General features: G+C 52.8%; 7 protein-coding genes across 7 annotated transcripts; 3 read left to right on the top strand and 4 right to left on the bottom strand.

Annotated features, from left to right (window-relative positions):
• Positions 1-1,612: 1,612 nt before the first annotated feature.
• On the top strand, positions 1,613-3,174 carry Z520_05545 (uncharacterized protein; the record flags this gene model as incomplete). The annotated part of the gene is made up of 2 exons (XM_016776048.1): positions 1,613-2,233; positions 2,527-3,174. The coding sequence occupies 2 exons, from the start codon at positions 1,613-1,615 to the stop codon at positions 3,172-3,174; spliced, it is 1,269 nt and encodes a 422-aa protein (XP_016633207.1).
• A 1,134-nt stretch (positions 3,175-4,308) lies between these two features.
• Positions 4,309-5,114, top strand: Z520_05544 (ATP synthase subunit delta, mitochondrial; the record flags this gene model as incomplete). The annotated part of the gene is made up of 5 exons (XM_016776047.1): positions 4,309-4,440; positions 4,536-4,558; positions 4,639-4,769; positions 4,851-5,029; positions 5,082-5,114. 5 exons carry the CDS (start codon positions 4,309-4,311, stop codon positions 5,112-5,114), a joined length of 498 nt encoding a protein of 165 aa, XP_016633206.1.
• Positions 5,115-5,551: 437 nt separating this feature from the next.
• On the top strand, positions 5,552-7,539 carry Z520_05543 (uncharacterized protein; the record flags this gene model as incomplete). The annotated part of the gene is made up of 2 exons (XM_016776046.1): positions 5,552-5,568; positions 5,619-7,539. The coding sequence occupies 2 exons, from the start codon at positions 5,552-5,554 to the stop codon at positions 7,537-7,539; spliced, it is 1,938 nt and encodes a 645-aa protein (XP_016633205.1).
• A 434-nt stretch (positions 7,540-7,973) lies between these two features.
• On the bottom strand, positions 7,974-8,897 carry Z520_05542 (uncharacterized protein; the record flags this gene model as incomplete). The annotated part of the gene is made up of 3 exons (XM_016776045.1): positions 7,974-8,114; positions 8,278-8,748; positions 8,883-8,897. The coding sequence occupies 3 exons, from the start codon at positions 8,895-8,897 to the stop codon at positions 7,974-7,976; spliced, it is 627 nt and encodes a 208-aa protein (XP_016633204.1).
• Positions 8,898-10,071: 1,174 nt separating this feature from the next.
• On the bottom strand, positions 10,072-10,554 carry Z520_05541 (uncharacterized protein; the record flags this gene model as incomplete). The annotated part of the gene is made up of 1 exon (XM_016776044.1): positions 10,072-10,554. One exon carries the CDS (start codon positions 10,552-10,554, stop codon positions 10,072-10,074), a length of 483 nt encoding a protein of 160 aa, XP_016633203.1.
• Positions 10,555-11,214: 660 nt separating this feature from the next.
• Positions 11,215-13,184, bottom strand: Z520_05540 (uncharacterized protein; the record flags this gene model as incomplete). Its single annotated transcript, XM_016776043.1, has 5 exons — positions 11,215-11,427; positions 11,479-12,465; positions 12,513-12,979; positions 13,035-13,106; positions 13,163-13,184. 5 exons carry the CDS (start codon positions 13,182-13,184, stop codon positions 11,215-11,217), a joined length of 1,761 nt encoding a protein of 586 aa, XP_016633202.1.
• Positions 13,185-13,830: 646 nt separating this feature from the next.
• On the bottom strand, positions 13,831-14,403 carry Z520_05539 (uncharacterized protein; the record flags this gene model as incomplete). Its single annotated transcript, XM_016776042.1, has 1 exon — positions 13,831-14,403. The coding sequence occupies one exon, from the start codon at positions 14,401-14,403 to the stop codon at positions 13,831-13,833; it is 573 nt and encodes a 190-aa protein (XP_016633201.1).
• Between the last annotated feature and the right edge of the window lie 1,873 nt (positions 14,404-16,276).

Genomic DNA, 16,276 nt, shown 5'->3' with positions numbered 1-16,276 from the left:
ACAGTCGCCGCAGTGGGACCCGGTGCCACAAATGCGGCTATCCCTGTGGATAGACGGACTTCAATCCCATTGTCGAATACCAGTATGCTAAAAAGGCTCCTTGTCCGAGGGCGAACCGACTGGTCCGCGGGCTGGATCATAGTGACGTTAGGTGGAAGGGCCCCAATGCTCTGGATGGCAGTAATGGTGCAGCCGTTTCTGTGCGGCGTTGAGGTCGGTATTCATGGGGGGATGCAGGCTTACAACGGGAGGAAGAAGAGAATGGACGAGTCAAAAGACGAGACTTGAGACACACTTCGCATCGGGGGGCTACGTTCTCATATGAGGGGCACCACCGGCTGAGCATCTTCGTGGCATATACTTGTAGAATCAGGATTGCGTAGCGGAACCGAATTTCTCTACCAGGCTGCGCCGTTAGTGACGTAAGGAGTCTGACCCGGGATTGGATTGATACTGCTGATACTGGACATGGGGATGAAGCGCCCTCGATCAGACATATCGACGGAGTCCTACGAGTTTAGTATCTGCGTACACAATGGGAATGGTGTCCGGGGGGAGGAGCACAGACGTTCTGTTACGAGTGGCCGTAGGGGATGGCTCCGTCGCCCTAAAAGTCCCTCAGCGCGAGTCTATAAAATGATTAATGCATCACGGATGGGACGGCTGCAAATCCCTGGCAAGGGGAGCGTGGTAGGGACGGATGGCGACCACCTACGAGTGTTGTCTTGTGGTCCCTAGGTATGGCCTCGATGGATGAGCCGGGATATACCTGTGCGCCAATGTACCTAGGTACCTGTCCAAAGCACTTGAGCGGGAGCCCGATTCCGCCTAGCCTTTAGCGGGAATAAGAGCCAATCAGAGCAGACGCAAGCTGATTGGCACGGACCCCACCTCAAAAGCCAAGTTTCAGTTCGCACGCAGCTCGGTATCTACGTCGTAGGGCATGCAGCCATCCTCTTCCCCCTCGATAGGACAAACACTTAGCCCTTGACTCGGGGATAGCACAGATCCAGGAAGACCATCTTGTCACCCATCGACAACGCAACACCCACTTTGGCAGTCGCACACCGGTGCAGAGTCTGCTCAGATTGCTGCTCCCACATCCATCAGAACCCACCATTTCAGCTTCGGTCATCGCATCATTGGAGGTCGTTTGCCTCACTCGCTGCTTGGCAAGGCTTCAACCACGTCCCTACCATCTCCCGCACCCATCTGGCGAGCTGGAATGAAAGTGGTGGAAGCCAATACCTCAAAACGTCAGCTCGGTAGCGAACCGAGGCCGTTTTCCATTCAACCACCCACCACCAGCTTTCCAATTTGAAGGTGCACCACCTGCCCTTCCCTTGATGCGGTCTAGGTAAGGAGCACGCCTTTCAACTCCACTGGTACAGCCTGGCCGACCATTCTTATCGGCAACACGGATCACCTCTGCCGCCCATCGAAAAAGGTAACTGTGTTACCGATCCTTGGCTCGCCCCGGAAAAGACACGTTGGTGGGATTCCCGAGATATCGGCCCTTAGGGCCCTTGTTCGGTCAAGACCCCACATGTCCTCCCAAAGATACGAGCTCTAACATCCATATTCCTGAAAGACGTTCGGGGCTTGCCATGTTATGTCAGGCCACCAAGACCTCGCAACTATGCCTAAGCCAAAAATTGTTCTTTACGCGGAAGCACTGACCCACATCGGGCAACTGACTCTGCATGCTTCACTTCAAACAGAAAAGAACGAGCACACGAAAATCCTGCTCTCCTCAGATAAGAAAGTCATTACCGCCATTCACGATGGGGAATCGTCCAGCATCTATCTCCCGACCCAGATTTCTGGCACGGCTCACGTCACGTTCCCCATTGACAAGAGGACGGAAATATCGACTCGCTTGCAGATAGACGACGTTGGGCAGCTCAAGCCTACGAGTGAGGGACTGAGCGACGTTGAAGCCCCGTGGTCTGCAGTCAGCCTGCAGGGACATAGTTCCATTTACTGCAGCCAATGCGATGCTGCTCTTCTGGTGACGGACAAAGTCACGACCTGGAAAGATTTGCCAAGCGAAAACTGGGCCGAGTTGATGGACTTTTGGTTCTGCCATAAGCCTCACAACAAGCACTCTCCTCATGATCATGCAGCCGCCAGCAACCTCTCTGCAAAGGGTAAAGTCACTCCCTCTCCCGGCGTGGGTTTAGTGGATACGGTTTCTTTCCTGTTGTGCGCAGAAGATTGTGCAAGCATTGAGGTAAGTCGGACCGCAGCTGAACCTCTGTCAGAACAAGCCGCACACGCTATCGGCGCAAAGAAAGAAGCTTTTCAGGTGTCTAGCCATGAGTCCATTGATTTAGTTTCTGATACATCCGCCGGACATCAAGTCTATGATCGGTGATTTGGTGGCAGACTCAACCTCCTGTTAGTGATGGATGATCTGCCGCCATGGACCAAGACAACATGCCTCCTCATTTCACCTTTGCGCGTTTACAGTGGCATTGCGCGAAGGGATATGCGTGAGGTACATTCCGACTGACCCTCCTTCAGGTGACCAAGGACCCCACAAAGGAAGGCGTCGATATCCTTCGATGTGTTTCTTGCAAAAGCAGCCTCGGATCTGGTGCAGAGGACGAGAAAAGCTGCCGCCTCTATAAGTCCAGGCTGGCAGTGATCCCAGAACCAGGTCAAGCTCCGGAAAGATTTCCCGCGGCTGTCTTCCTGACCGCGCAGCTACTGTCCCTAATTGGGAGCTCGGTGAATCGCAGAGTTGTCGTCCACGACGACAAGCAATCTGACTCCGAGCACGATCGTCCAGGTCTTCTCCTTTGGATCTTCAACCCTGATATCTACTATTCCAGCAGCAAACGTGGACCGACAGCACACCGCGCTATGAAGGTATTCTATAAATCTCTTCCTCACCCGGAGGAGTTTCTGGACGGTGCCGGTTCAAACTGCGAAGAGCTTGTTGTTCCCAACGAGGATTTTTGTGAATTCGAGCAGACCTTGAAAGAAAGCACAGATATCCTCCCTCCATCGGCGCGAAAATTCCAGGACTGGGACGTCGGTCTTCTGGACCGGTGGGAAAAGAATGCGACAGGTTCCGCCAAAATGGACGAAAACCCATTGAATAAGAAAGTGGAAGAAGGATTCGAACTGTTCAAGTTGCCTGCCGGAATGCAGGAACTTTATCTCTAAGATCTCCATCTAGGACGCCGGACGCCCGCACCGACCCTCACAATGGGTGTTCCTACCGTCCGATAAAGATCTGATATCGGCCAAAATAGCTCTGGATGCCGTCCACCTTATGAATGTCGGGCGGATGCGCCCAGGTATAGTGCTGCTTCGACATCACGAATTGCAGAAGTTGGACAGCTTCAACGTCCAAAGAGCGAAAAAGAGTTACTGGCATTCGGTGCAGAACAATATGCCATGTTACGGCTCATCTATCTTCGGCCTGGTGCTATTATTGACGGCAGCAATAGCCTCGGGTCGCCTGCCGGCATTTGGTGAGGCGTGCCTGTGTCGACTCCTGCACAATGGCAAGATGGCATATTCGACAAATGCCGTGGAGCTGGCAGCTGCGGTTTCTTGCTGCAGTGCAAAAAGTAGTGCGCCTGGTTTCGCACGCATTCTGCGGCTGGCTTGTAAGCTTCCCTTTCCCCACCAATTGATAGCGCGAAAGCGACTGCTGGGCATTCAAGGACCTTTACATGGACGCGGAGTGTTGGAAACCCATATGCTGCCCTGGTGACCGATCATCTGTCACAATATGATGATACGGCGGCTGAGAACTGCGTCACTGAGCCATTCTCTCGGCGTATCTGGTCTGCTGAGCAAAACACTGGCCTGCTGTGTGGAATGATTATGCGCAACCCGAACACAGATTATCTTGTTACGCAAATGATATATAGAGCTTCACTGTCCGGGACTACAAGACACGTTGGGTCAACATGACTGTGTTTATCGGATCATGCATCTAACACCCTAGTTGGCCTGGGCGTGGGCTGCTTGGCGAAAATGAGCCTCATTGTACCACACACGCCTCACTCTACATAATTGCTTTTGTAACGCTAACGCAACACTGTCTCGACCTCACGGTGAGCATTACTTGATGTTGCCCAGTTCCAGTTAATATGCGATGCCCTGTTTGAGCTTTTCCTGCGTGCCTGGAAAGCAGTCGGCAAACCTACTCCTTTTGAACATCCTGCTCTAGACCAATTACGGATTTGCAGCTTGGCCATCTCGACATCACGGTCCGCAGAAAGCTCAATTGGAGCTCGCTACCGTCCTCAGCCTTCTTCGTCCACAACTCGGAAGCTCCCCTTCACCATGAGTGCCCTCAGACTGTCCCGAGCAGCGCTACGCGCCAGGTCTGCCGTTGTCCTCAAACCGATCCAACGAAGAGGGTATGCCGACGCCGTCTCCGACAAAATAAAGCTCTCCCTGGCTCTTCCTCACCAGGTACGTTCCCCCACGATGCGCTGGCCTGCGAAGCAAGAAGCGTGGAGGCACACTTTGGCTTGAAGAATTGAACTGATAATGTGGTCGATATCTAGTCCATCTATTCCTCACAAGACGTGTATGTTGCCCAGCGGCTTCGGAACTCGAGAATCTCCATTCGAATCCTCGTTAAGGTCCGAGCTGACACTACACCTACAGTGTACAAGTGAACATTCCTGCCGAGTCCGGAGAAATGGGTATCCTTGCCCAGCACGTTCCCTCCATTGAGCAGTTGAAGCCGGGCTTGATCGAAATCATCGAGGAGAGCGGTGGGAGCAAGCAATTTTTCCGTACGTTCCACTTCTGGAGGGAGAGGGTCCGCAACATGGGATATGAGCATCAATGGCTGACACCGAATGATTTGCTGCCAGTTTCGGGAGGTTTCGCCGTCGTCCAACCGGATTCGGTGCTGAGCATAAACGCCGTGGAAGGGTTCCCCCTGGAGGACTTCAGCGAAGAGGCGGTCAAGTCACAAATAGCAGAGGCCCAGAAGATTGCCAGTGGAAGCGGAAGCGAGCAAGACATCGCGGAGGCCAAGATTGAGCTCGAGGTGAGAAAATATACAATTGGCTTACAGGTGAGGTACTGACTGCCTTTCACAGGTTCTCGAATCATTGCAGGCGGCAATGAAATAAGAATTTGGCTCACTACGCTTTGTACATATAGAGTAAGGCAGAAGGATAACCAAAAGGAGTGCTCTCCGAGTCTCAGATGACTTGAATTGATCCATTCTGCACGCGCTGCTTGATTTCGTGCCCTTCTCTTTCTCTACCATGTTTGAGTGCGGAGCTTATTCTGCTCTTGCCCTGCGAAGACCACCAGAGCATGATGCCCTTCAAGTTCGGTGTACATCTCATCTGAAAATCCTGGTTGATGTGGTTCCTGCTCCTGCCATATCGGAGCTTGGTTTCCTGCGCTAGAACCTCTGGTCAGGAACGATCCTTTCCTTCCTCTCTTCTCTCAGGGTACGTTCATATTCTTAGCTGGGATTATCATTTACTTCTTCCCTCAAAGCGTTGCGGTCACCATAATAGGTCCCTTATCAACATAGCTGCCCTACTCATCTCCGAACATGGATAGCTCGCACAGGTCTGTTCTGTCGTCTCGCCTCGCTGGCCACCTTGCTAATGAATCTGCAGTCCACAAAATGGCACAGTGGCCAACCGTATTCGAGTCTTCCAGGACGTCCAGCAACTCCAGACACAGATCCCCTCCTTCACTCTCCCTCCTCGCGCCCTCCGCGAGGCCAGAGACGCCAGTCTGTTCTCTGGCCAAGGGCGAAGCCGAGTCTCCAAGTTTACCCCTCCAGCCGGGCGAGTATCCATGGATGGCAACGAAGGTATCGGAGGAGATGGCCGTCCTTCCGGGGCCTCCCAAGGAGACAGGCACGAGATCGTTCCTGTACGGCCTTTCACCAGCATGGACGGACCTGGCGACGAAAAACCTTCTGTCCACTGGCCGGCTCTGCGCCAAGTCGGTCATCAACTCCGCCGCCAACATCGCTCCATGGAGAACGTTGCAGATGATCCTGCGCTGGAGATTGCCATGGCTAGATCTCGACTTCGTTCCGTGGCTCCCACGCAAGCCACTGTCCAGGAAGAGCCATCACGGGGCCGTTCTTACACGATGGACGAGTTGAATACCATGTTGGATGATGCGATCAAGAATAGCTCACCCCAACCCGAAGTCACTTCCAGCGAGCAGCCCGTCAATCTCGCCCCAAAGCCCGGTTTTGTCCTTCGTCGAGCATCCACCCGGCAAGCTCGTCGTCCATCGCAGCGTCGTCCTCGGTCCCGTGGCGTCAGCACCGAATCTGTTGCGCCTCGTAGCAGTGAGGAATCGACGAGAGTAGCTTACGAGGGGGAAAAGGAGACAGAGCAGCCAAGACAACACGACATGAGCAGCAAACAACCTCAGAAGCCAGTGTCTCCTGCTGCTCCGTGGTCGAAACCACCTGCAGACCCAGCTGGAAGTCCTGTCAAGCAAAGAGCTGCCATGTTTGAGAGCCTCAACAGAAAGCCCACCGGTCATGAACAAGTTTGTCAACATTTTGGGCACGAACATGAGCCATCACATCAGCATCAGCACCGCCCTACTAAGAAGATCCACCGTATCAAGTTTGGAGACACGATTGAAGAGAGGCCAGGCACTCCCTTGATTCCCCTGACATTGCCGACCCTCGTCTCGCAAGAAAAGACCAGCAGACCTCCGAGCAGCATGAAACAAGAGCCTGTTGCCTCTGAACTTCCCTACCCTATTGAAGAAGAGACGGCAAGCGACGATGTTTTCAAGGAAGGGAGGAAGCCTTCAATAAGCTGGCCTTTCCGATGGAGCATTTTTAAAAAGGGAGCCTCTGCACCAGCTCAGGAGACCGACACGCCTGCCGTTGATGCAGGGACAAAGGACGAACATTATCCCACCACTCGACCTAGTATCGTGAGGAGCAAAGTTCAGGATCTGCTGCAGGCTGCAAATGAGAAAGACGATGCAGAGCAGCGACGGCGAAATGCGGAGAGAGATCGTCTCAGTCGAAGACCAACTCGAGCTGAAACCCCAAGAAGGCAGACCGAAGCAAATCGCGACGAGACAAGACAGGAGAAAATGGTTGATCCGAAGCCAGAAACTCCAGGGAAGGAGCTCATCCAGAAGATGCCCACAGAAACAGACGATAAAAAGCCACCCCCTAGGACTCCTCTTCAACGTGCCATGTCGGAAAAACAGGTCCTAGCACCACCCACGCGGGCTGATCAAGAAGGTGAATCAGGATCAAGCCCGCGGAAGCCTCCGCCTCAGACTCCCATTCGTGGAAGGTCCATCTCCACCCATCGGCCCTCATTTGGGGAACAAAAGCGCGCTGTCCAGCAGCAGTTCAGTCTGAGTCCTGGCCCAAGCCGCAACGGTTCAAAACAACGTCAGGGTGTCAAGGTTGAGGTCGAGATTCGTGACAGCCCCGAGCGCGAGGCTAGAGAGAGGGGGGACAAGATTGTGATCATCAGGGCAGATGTTTCAGAGGTGGATGGGGGAGGTGCTGGGTCACCTATTTGGGAGTCAGCAGATTGACACGACCTTTACCAAGACGTAAAGCTTCCGGCTGATGAACCAGGGTAGCAAGTTTACATAGGATAAGTGGGATTGGCGTGGATGCTGCTAGGCCAGAAGGAAAGGAGGGAAGTTATTGTCTGTTCGGTATGGGTATAATTATGTCTTAACAAGCGTAGGTGGCATACTCTCAAGCAGCGTTCAACATAGACGATGGGACTGGCAGAGCCATGGTCAGATTGATATCGGTTGATCCAAAGAGCTTCTCAGCTGCAAGGACATATCGCTACGTTGTCCTGTTGAGCGAGGCAAACAGTACGATATATATCATGACAAGCTCAACAACGCATGTGGAGTACATTTGACTTCCACCAGCATTTACTAGAAGGGATCCCTCTCCTTCTCCCCTACCTACCCCACCCGTCCAGTCCAGTCGAGTCGGGCCCAGTCCAGTCCTATTCGCCGAGTAGTTTCTTGAGGTCCGGACGCTGGTTGATCTCGTCAATCATGTCGCGGAAGTTGTCGTCGTCGTGGTCGTACGCCTGCGCGCGGAAGAAGGGCATGTTGTCGCGGAGCCAGGAGGATTCGTTGCCGGCCTTTGCATGCATGCGTGAGCAAGGTAAGTAACCAGGGCAAGAAGAGTTTGAGAAGAAGAAGAGAAAGAGAATGGAAATGGAAAAGTAGAGAGAATAAAGAAAGGGGGGTTGGTTGGAACCAGCTTCCGCTATTACCACACTCGTGCTGGGTGTAATCACTTACATCCGGAATGGTCACGCCATTCTCCCTCGCGGCGACCATGGGGTAAAAGACGATAAAGTGCATCCTTTTCGCCGCCTTTTCGACCTTGTTATCCTTTCCCTTTCCCGGCGGCGGTCCGAGCACGGTGGCGTCCCACTCGGCCTCAAGCTTGGCCGCGAGGTCGTCGAAGACGGCCTTGGTGCGCGCCGGCGATGTGCGGACCATGGCGAGCAACCGGTTCGGGCCCGCGTGGTTGTGCGGCACGGGGTTGCCGGCTAGGAAGTACGTGTTGTCTTCGTCGTCGACATCGACATCTTCGTTGGCGGTTGATGTGGCGGCGGCGGCGGCGTGGCGTGGGGATGATGCCTGCAGGCGGTGGAAACTGACGTTGACGAAGAGCGAGGGGGTCAGGAACGTCGTCGAGTGGAGCCGCGTGATGGCTTGGGCGAAGTGGTGCTTTTGGCTGCGTGTGAGGGGGTAGGTGTGTTGGATCTATACACCCGTTTAGTGTCAACCACAAGTGTCAAGGGGGTTTGTTGGTGTGAGTTAGGTATATGAGCAAAAAGTAATGGAGAGAGAGAGAGAGAGAGTAGTCATTGCATGGGACATATGGGATAGGAGCTCACCTCGTAGAAAGGCATCTTGATATACCTGGTATATATATATCTTGCCTCTTTCTCCCGACTTGATATCAGAAGTGATAGGTAGTTCAGGTACCGATCGGGATGAGTACTCCCTACAGATACTCTAGAGGGGAGTACCTCGCAGTGTACTTTGTACAAAGTACGTTTGAATGTCTTGCTGTTCTGTACGGAGGAGGCGACGAACGATGCTTTGAGACAGAGATATAGAACGATGTATACACGAACAGAGAGGTGTGGGGGAAGAGAGCTGGTTAGATATAAAAGAAGAAGCAAGGAAAACTGGAGCAGTGCATTACGAGAAATACTAACTCACAGACAGACAGACATACATACCTTATATACTCCGGACAAGCCTTTGCACTGTAGGTGCGTTATATGTTAACTGCGTATTCTCCACCTTCACTGAATATTAATCAAGGACATCTGTCATCCGCATCTCTACTTGGATCGGATTGGAGAGAATGCCATGGTGTACTGGCGACGATGCATGGGGTAGGCGGGAATGCATCAGCCCATTCGCCCTCTTGCCCAAGCACTCCGCAATCCCGCCTTGCCCTCCATACATCCATCCTCTGGCGCCGAGGGAAGCTGGGGGGAGGCGGGGACAACGTGGGTTACACTTCGCAGATATCTCGGGAAGTCGTATCGAGAGTATGATGTGGTTTGTAGTATGCCTCAAGCAGTCACCGCGGGCAGGAATGGTAAGGAAAATATTGACATGATCACTAAAGAACTCATGCCTTCAGCTTTGTGGCTTCATCTTCCCTCTATCAAGGCCAGCAGGATTGCACTCAGGAAAGGCAGTGAACTTGCTTGATCACTCCATTAACATGGCACACAGAATATGGTGCAGGAAGCCGCCATCTGAAATTGTGACTCGCTCACGATCGATGACAGCAAACTCTTCTCAACAGGGCCCCTACATGAAATCCCCTTGCTGTTGTCCACAGGGCCCGACATGAAATCCCGACAAGATTTGCGCCAAACTCCCACCACCCAGTTATTACACTCAGACAACAATGCTCTCTTGTCTCACACAGATCAAACTGTCACATGTCGTTGCGACCGCCATTGTTTCCTCTCTTTAGCTGCATCTTGTTCTTCTTGATATGGCGCGTATACCAAAATCCAACTCTTGAACGTCGGTCACACTGCTGCTTCCTGTTTGCCCTCATTCTTCTCCAGCTCTTCGACAACATCTGAATACCCCTTTGATCGCATTTGCAGAGACAGGAGTGGTGACCAAAGCACACAGGATGCCGAAGAATACGAATATTCCAAGCGCAATGTATATCCCCGTGGTGTAGGCAGAGGACGGTGGTGGGTTGAGGTTGTTCACAGTGGAGGACGCCGACGTCGCTGAAGAAAGGTAAGATACAGTGGAGCTAGGCGACGGGAATGACGAAGGCGATGTGATGATGGTGGTCATAGACAGAGATGTCGCCAGCAGAGACGAGGTAAACGACGGTGATGGAGGAGTCGGGCTTGACGTGTCGGCCGTTGTCGAGCTTGCACCGGCGCTGAGATCGATCTCATTCACGGTCCATAGTGACGGGCCTGGGTGTTGGGAATCTTCACTTCGCCATTGGACGCTCGGGGTTTGCATTGGCAAACCGTCGGTGGTGTTGGACAGGGAAAGAGTTATGGTGTCCATGATGTCCACAGCTGTTCTGGTGAACCAGGATCTGGTGTTTGACTCTACGGCCGTCGCGATGACGCGGTGACTGGAAGGGGGAAATGGAGGATGGGTCAAGGAGCAGGAGGTCTGGTCGTTGTCCTGCACTTGTGTCAACGCGGTCGCTATCGCGGTCGCCGGGTGGATCGTTAGGGCGACCTCCAAGTTCGCAAGGAAGGCACAGCTTGGCGGAGGAAATATGATGAGGAAGTCGCGTTGTGTGATGTTGTTGAGATTGCCTGATTCTTGACTGCCAATCTGTTTCCGTTCCCAATGAACTCAGTTGGAATTGACGAGCTCAAAGTGAGCACGGTCTGGGTGGACGCGAGGGAGGGAATGACTCTTGCACAACGCGGTACCTTGAATTTGACCGATGGCACAACACTACCTGAGAAATGAGGAGGGGACAGGATTAAACATCAATCAAAATAAAGACCAAGTCGAAGCCAGTGGCTACATGGCAACAGGACAGCAGGTGGTGAGTGAATTGAGGTCATGCGGTTGGGTATCTAGCGATAAGTGAATCGACGCATGAACGCACCCACCAGCCAAGTAGAGGCCCGTTCAATGCGGCCCTTTTGGAACATCGTCGCTTGCATCTTCAATACTGACTGGTTAAACCCGCTCGAGGGATGAATACTAGGCATCCTGCTCGAGAGCGACGTCTGTTGCTGTGGCTGGAGCGGCGGCTTCACGAGACTCGCCACTCTCGCCAGTCTCGCCTTCACCAGTCTGCCCTGTTGGGCCAGGATTTTCCGATATTGCCGGCTCGCCTGAAGCCGGCTGACCCTTGAGAGGAGCCTCGTCTTCGGCATCCATTTGGAGCAAGAAAGTTTCCCACAGTTCGATCAGCTGTTGGCCGTGTTAGCAAATATCCCCTCTTCTTGAGACAACCAGACGTACCTCTTTCTGAGCCTCAACAGCACCCTCCAAAAAGGTCTCCACGCCACTCTTGAAATCTTCCACCTTCTCCCGCTCAAATCTTTCCAGCTCTCCCCTCATTAAACGACCCATATCTTCAAACAACAACCGAGCTTGATGCGCTTTCTTCTCCGCGTCGCTAACGCTGGCACCGACTTCGTTCAGCTTGTCTTGCTGGCTTTTGCCCTGCCGTAGAAGTTTCTCGTGAGCACTTCGCCGTTTGGCCAGTTCACTTTCTGCGGAATGCCACGAATGGAACGCCTTTTGCCGCTGAGCGAAAGCTTGCTTGACACTGCCAATAAGTCTAATATACTCATCCACGGTAATTCCCAAGGTTAAAACATCTTGCTGTGCTTGTCTTTCGTAGAGCTCTCGGATCCTCGTCTGCACGTCCGACAGCCCTAGCAACGGACCGGAGAAGGCGGGGGAGAGGTCGACCTGAGCGAGGCTGTTGACCGACGCGGCGAACTCTCCTGCGGCGGCGGCAAGACCCTTCCGTTGGTCGACAACCGTGTCGACCGCCTTCATAAGCGCCTTCAGCTGGTTTTCTAGGGCGTCAAGGTAGACTCTGCGGTCATGGAACCAATCGTCGTGCTCCACGAATTTGCCGCTGGACGAACCGACGTTGATTCCGATAGCACTCAGCATACCCTTATTCTGACCCAGATCCGGTTCTCGGTTCTCCTTGTTCTTGACGTCAATGTTGAAAGCATCACTTTCGAGGAAGATCTTGAGATCGGCGTCGTGATGGAGGATGGGATGAGCGGCAATCTTGTTGAGCATCCGCTCCAACGCCTGACGTCTTGACTCGACAAACTCGCTATCAAATCTACCCACGGCTTGCTTTTCGGGAGGTGGAGGGATGACCACGCCAGGGTTGTTGTTGTGCAATACGTTATAGAGCCAAAGAAAATCCCGATACCGACGTGTTACGGTAAACTCGGGCTGTTTGTATGCTTTTGAGGTTGTCTGCAACCGTCAGCACCCGTAGCAAGCGCCTAATCCGATTTACATACCTTTGTGTGAACTGAGTAGACAATGTGACTGCTGGTCAAATCCCCGACCTTGTGAGGATCGCCCACCAGGATCTCGAAGCTCGGTTTGGCGGCCTGTTCCACGCTCACACTGGATGGGGTTTGTCGGATCGCAGGAGCGCTGGTCTGTGGCTGCACCGGCGGGGGACCCTTGGGTCTTCCGACAGGAAGAGTGGTATCTTCATACTCCGGACCGCCCAGACCAGGCGAGGTCGCAGAAGGCTGTCGGTTCACTCTTGCTGTGAGCTCTTTCCTCGGCGGCGTCGGCGCCTGATCTACAGAAATGGAAGATGCCGCTGGAGCTGGATCTGCTCCCAAGGGCCCGAGAGGATCTAAGGAATCATCCACAGCTTCGAGCTTGGTCGGTTGTACTTCGATCTTGCGGGCTGGGATTTTTCGAGACGAAGGAGGACGCGGTCCGGAAGAGGTCTGTTTCGTGGAAGGGGGGGCTAAATTTCAGATGAGCATGTTGAGCTCAGCCAGAAATCAAGAGTATATCCATACTGTCATTTGGTTTGGCCGAGCTGGCCAAATCCTGCGCATTCGCATTTTCTGACGGCGACTGAGATGGAACGTCTACCCAAACCGGTCAGCGTAATCAGCAACAGCATACCCAAGAAGCAATCGCCTACCACCCCACGGTGAGTCATCCATCTTTGCAGATATAGAGCGTAGAGAAGGAGACGTAAAATCGCTGTAGATCGACGAGGTGGTTATTGCCTGGACCTTTGCAATGCGGAGGAAAGCCAAATTCGCCAATTCCCCGGACTCACGTGTGATTCGGATGCAGGCTTGCCACTGCGGGCCTTCTGTTTTCTACCTAACAAGCTGGTACCTACAATTCATAGCCATTGTGACTTTGCGTCCGAAGAGGACGAGAATAGTATGCTTGGGCTATATCAGCAACAACATGTTGTGATTGTTTTAACAACTTCGGTCGCGAAATATGGCAGATCCATCGGTGTGCTACGTTATCCAGCATATTCCTCGTGATTGTACAAGTATACAGCACCGCTGCTTCGGACTGAGCTCATCTCTTGATGGACAAGCTCAACCACATGGTACGCCCCACGGCATAATCCAAGAGGCCTCATGACAAGCAATCTTGTAAGGCTCCGGACCAACGCCAAAAGCGCAATGTGTAGCTAGAAACGCAACTTGATACAATGCCCAGTGTCTACCTGGTCGCTCTTCCGCATGTAATGTACATTGGCCAGTCCGTCTCTGCTGGTCGTTCTTCTATGTGCCGCCAGCTGCAATGCAGAAATGCTCAAAGTACATGCACAAGCTGAAGCTGGTCCTACTTTTTCCCACTCTTTTTCGGCGGCGGCTGCGCGTTTTGTGGACTGCTTTCCTGGCCGAATGAGCTGACAAAGTCCAATAGGTTCATGTCATCCTCGGCAAACACGTTCTGCTCCTCCTCAAACGACGGTTCCTTTGCAGGGGCTGCTCTGCTCCCTGACGGGGGAGGAAGGTTTGTGGTAGGGTCTGCGGGGGAGGTTGCGGCGACCTCGTCGGTCTTCCTTGCTGTCTTTGAACTATCGAAGCTGGTGCCGAATCGGGCTCGGAAGCTTGCCAGCCTTCCTGACTCATCGTCTTCGACATTCAGAAGCTCCTTCGAGGTAGGGTTCCACAAGGGAGAATTTCTGGTGTCGCGGGTCGATCTGTACACCGGTATAGGAGATGTGGTCCGCATCGTGAAAGCACTACCGTCAGAGAGTGTGACTAGTTGAGTGAATGTGTATGGTCGTTTCGGTCGCTTTATGAGTCGCGCGTGCCGACATGCTTGACAGACATAGGTGGTAGAGGTGGTGGCCGAGGGTAAACTGGGTAGCGAATTAGGTCGCAGGCAGGGGCGGAGGGCGACCGACATTGTGGTCGTTAGGTGTGCTCTTGACGGATGAAATTGACAAGTAAGGTGTCAGTCAAGCAATTGATTTTCCTCGCTTTACAAATTAGTGACGGTGTTCGTACTCGACATTCGACGATATACTATTTCGTGAAAAGAGGTCGATTGGAACAACGATCAGTAGCACAAAGATTTCCGCCAAAGTCGGGGAAAACTGCAGAGCACTCACCCTCTTCCGGCATAGGGTGATGCCGCCCTATGCTCCACCCCAGCTCGCGCGAGCCGCGGAAGTTAGGACTGGCACTATCGCCTCGGCTTGAGATGGTGCGACGCTGACGGAAGGTCGGTGCACAGCACATCCCCTGAGGGTCTTGATGATTGGACTTCCTCAAGACCCCTGCAGCAAGTAGGGACGTGTCCCATTATCGACCTCCCAGGCGTATATTGAGTATATTTGTAGTAGAGGTTGTCCCTAGGAGACCTAAGGTACCAAGAGGAAACTCTGGGGGCAGTCGGACGACGAGCTCCCACCTCCACACGGTTTCCCCTAGGCACTCTCAGAGAAACAGTCGAGCTGGCTCGGAGTGCCACGAGGAGCTCAACAATCCAGTGATCCTCTCACGTTGACCACGCGTCAGAGCCGCGAACACCACCCTGACGAAACAACCAACATCACAACGGAGATATCACTTTTGACGAATAATCCCAGCCATTTTCTCCGCTTCTAGAAAGTAAGCTATGCCGTCCAGACTGCACACTATACTCCCTGCGTTGATAAACAGGAACTTCAGCCATTTATGCCGGCGCGAATGCGGCGAAGAGAGTCAAAAAGATCGAGTCGAAGCGTATGGATGATCGGCGTTGAGGATCCTGAGGATATCGGAATGGAAAGCATTGACGAAGAGGAGAATCTGCATAGCTGGGATGGGGTCGGATGCAAATTGCAGCCTCGGCGTTGGCATGTTGTGTCTTTGGCTCTTGGCTATCTTGTTTCGCACCGAAGATCCCGGCGAACTTATCATGCCCAAGATGTTGCGGGTAGGGGTGCAACTTGTCGTCGCAATAATTTTGGTCCTGTTGCTTTTGGTGGACGACGACCACTTTGATGCCGTCCAGTTGCTCAGTACTGTAATGGGCTTGTTTTGTTTTGTCACGGTATGGGAGACCGTTGGCGGATTAATGAGAGGCTCAAAGGTATACAAAAATGGGAAAGGGAGGAATTTGCAGTCTTTGAAGGTTTGATTCGGCATTCTTTCTTACCATGGACCTCAGTATCGAATATGATCAGGTCTATGCTTCGTGCTTGTAGGACAAAGTTTGCAGGTTTTCTCTCAAGTGTACTTGCTTCGCCAAAGGACCAAATGTCTCCGCAATGTCATCTCACAACTATCCCCTGATCCTGGCAAAGTCTCTTCATGAATGGCCCGTCTACAGGTTCACCCTTTGATGAATATGTGAAATTGTGCAAGTTGGACAAGTAGATCCTCATAGCTGAGGACAAATGTGTCATTCTTCTGGATGTGACCGATGTCTCGCCGAGGCCGGAGCCTGGTGAACCTTGAATGAGTTGATCGAGCAGCTTGACACTGTGCAGCGTGGCAGTGACTAAGCAGTATCGTTGATGTTGACAATGACCAGTAGCTTTGATCTCGTCGAGCTCCAGCAAAGAAGTATAACAAATGGTGTCTTGGTTTAGACCCCTCGCTCACCGTAAAGATCTGTAGCTAGGGTAAAAAAGTAGAATAGTTCCGCGCGCCTTTTCTTCCCTGAGACAGGTCACCGCCAGCTGTGCCCTGCAGACTATGTCAGAATATCGAGGTCCCTTTTCCCCTTTCCCTTTCCCTTTTCTCTTTTCCCCTTCTGCTTGTCTGCTATTGGCTCGGAGATTTGACCAATG

Source organism: Fonsecaea multimorphosa (genome assembly GCF_000836435.1).
Source record: "Fonsecaea multimorphosa CBS 102226 unplaced genomic scaffold supercont1.9, whole genome shotgun sequence".
Classification (NCBI taxonomy): domain Eukaryota; kingdom Fungi; phylum Ascomycota; class Eurotiomycetes; order Chaetothyriales; family Herpotrichiellaceae; genus Fonsecaea; species Fonsecaea multimorphosa.
Note: the sequence above shows the minus strand (reverse complement) of the source record. Positions and strands in the feature narration are given on the sequence as shown.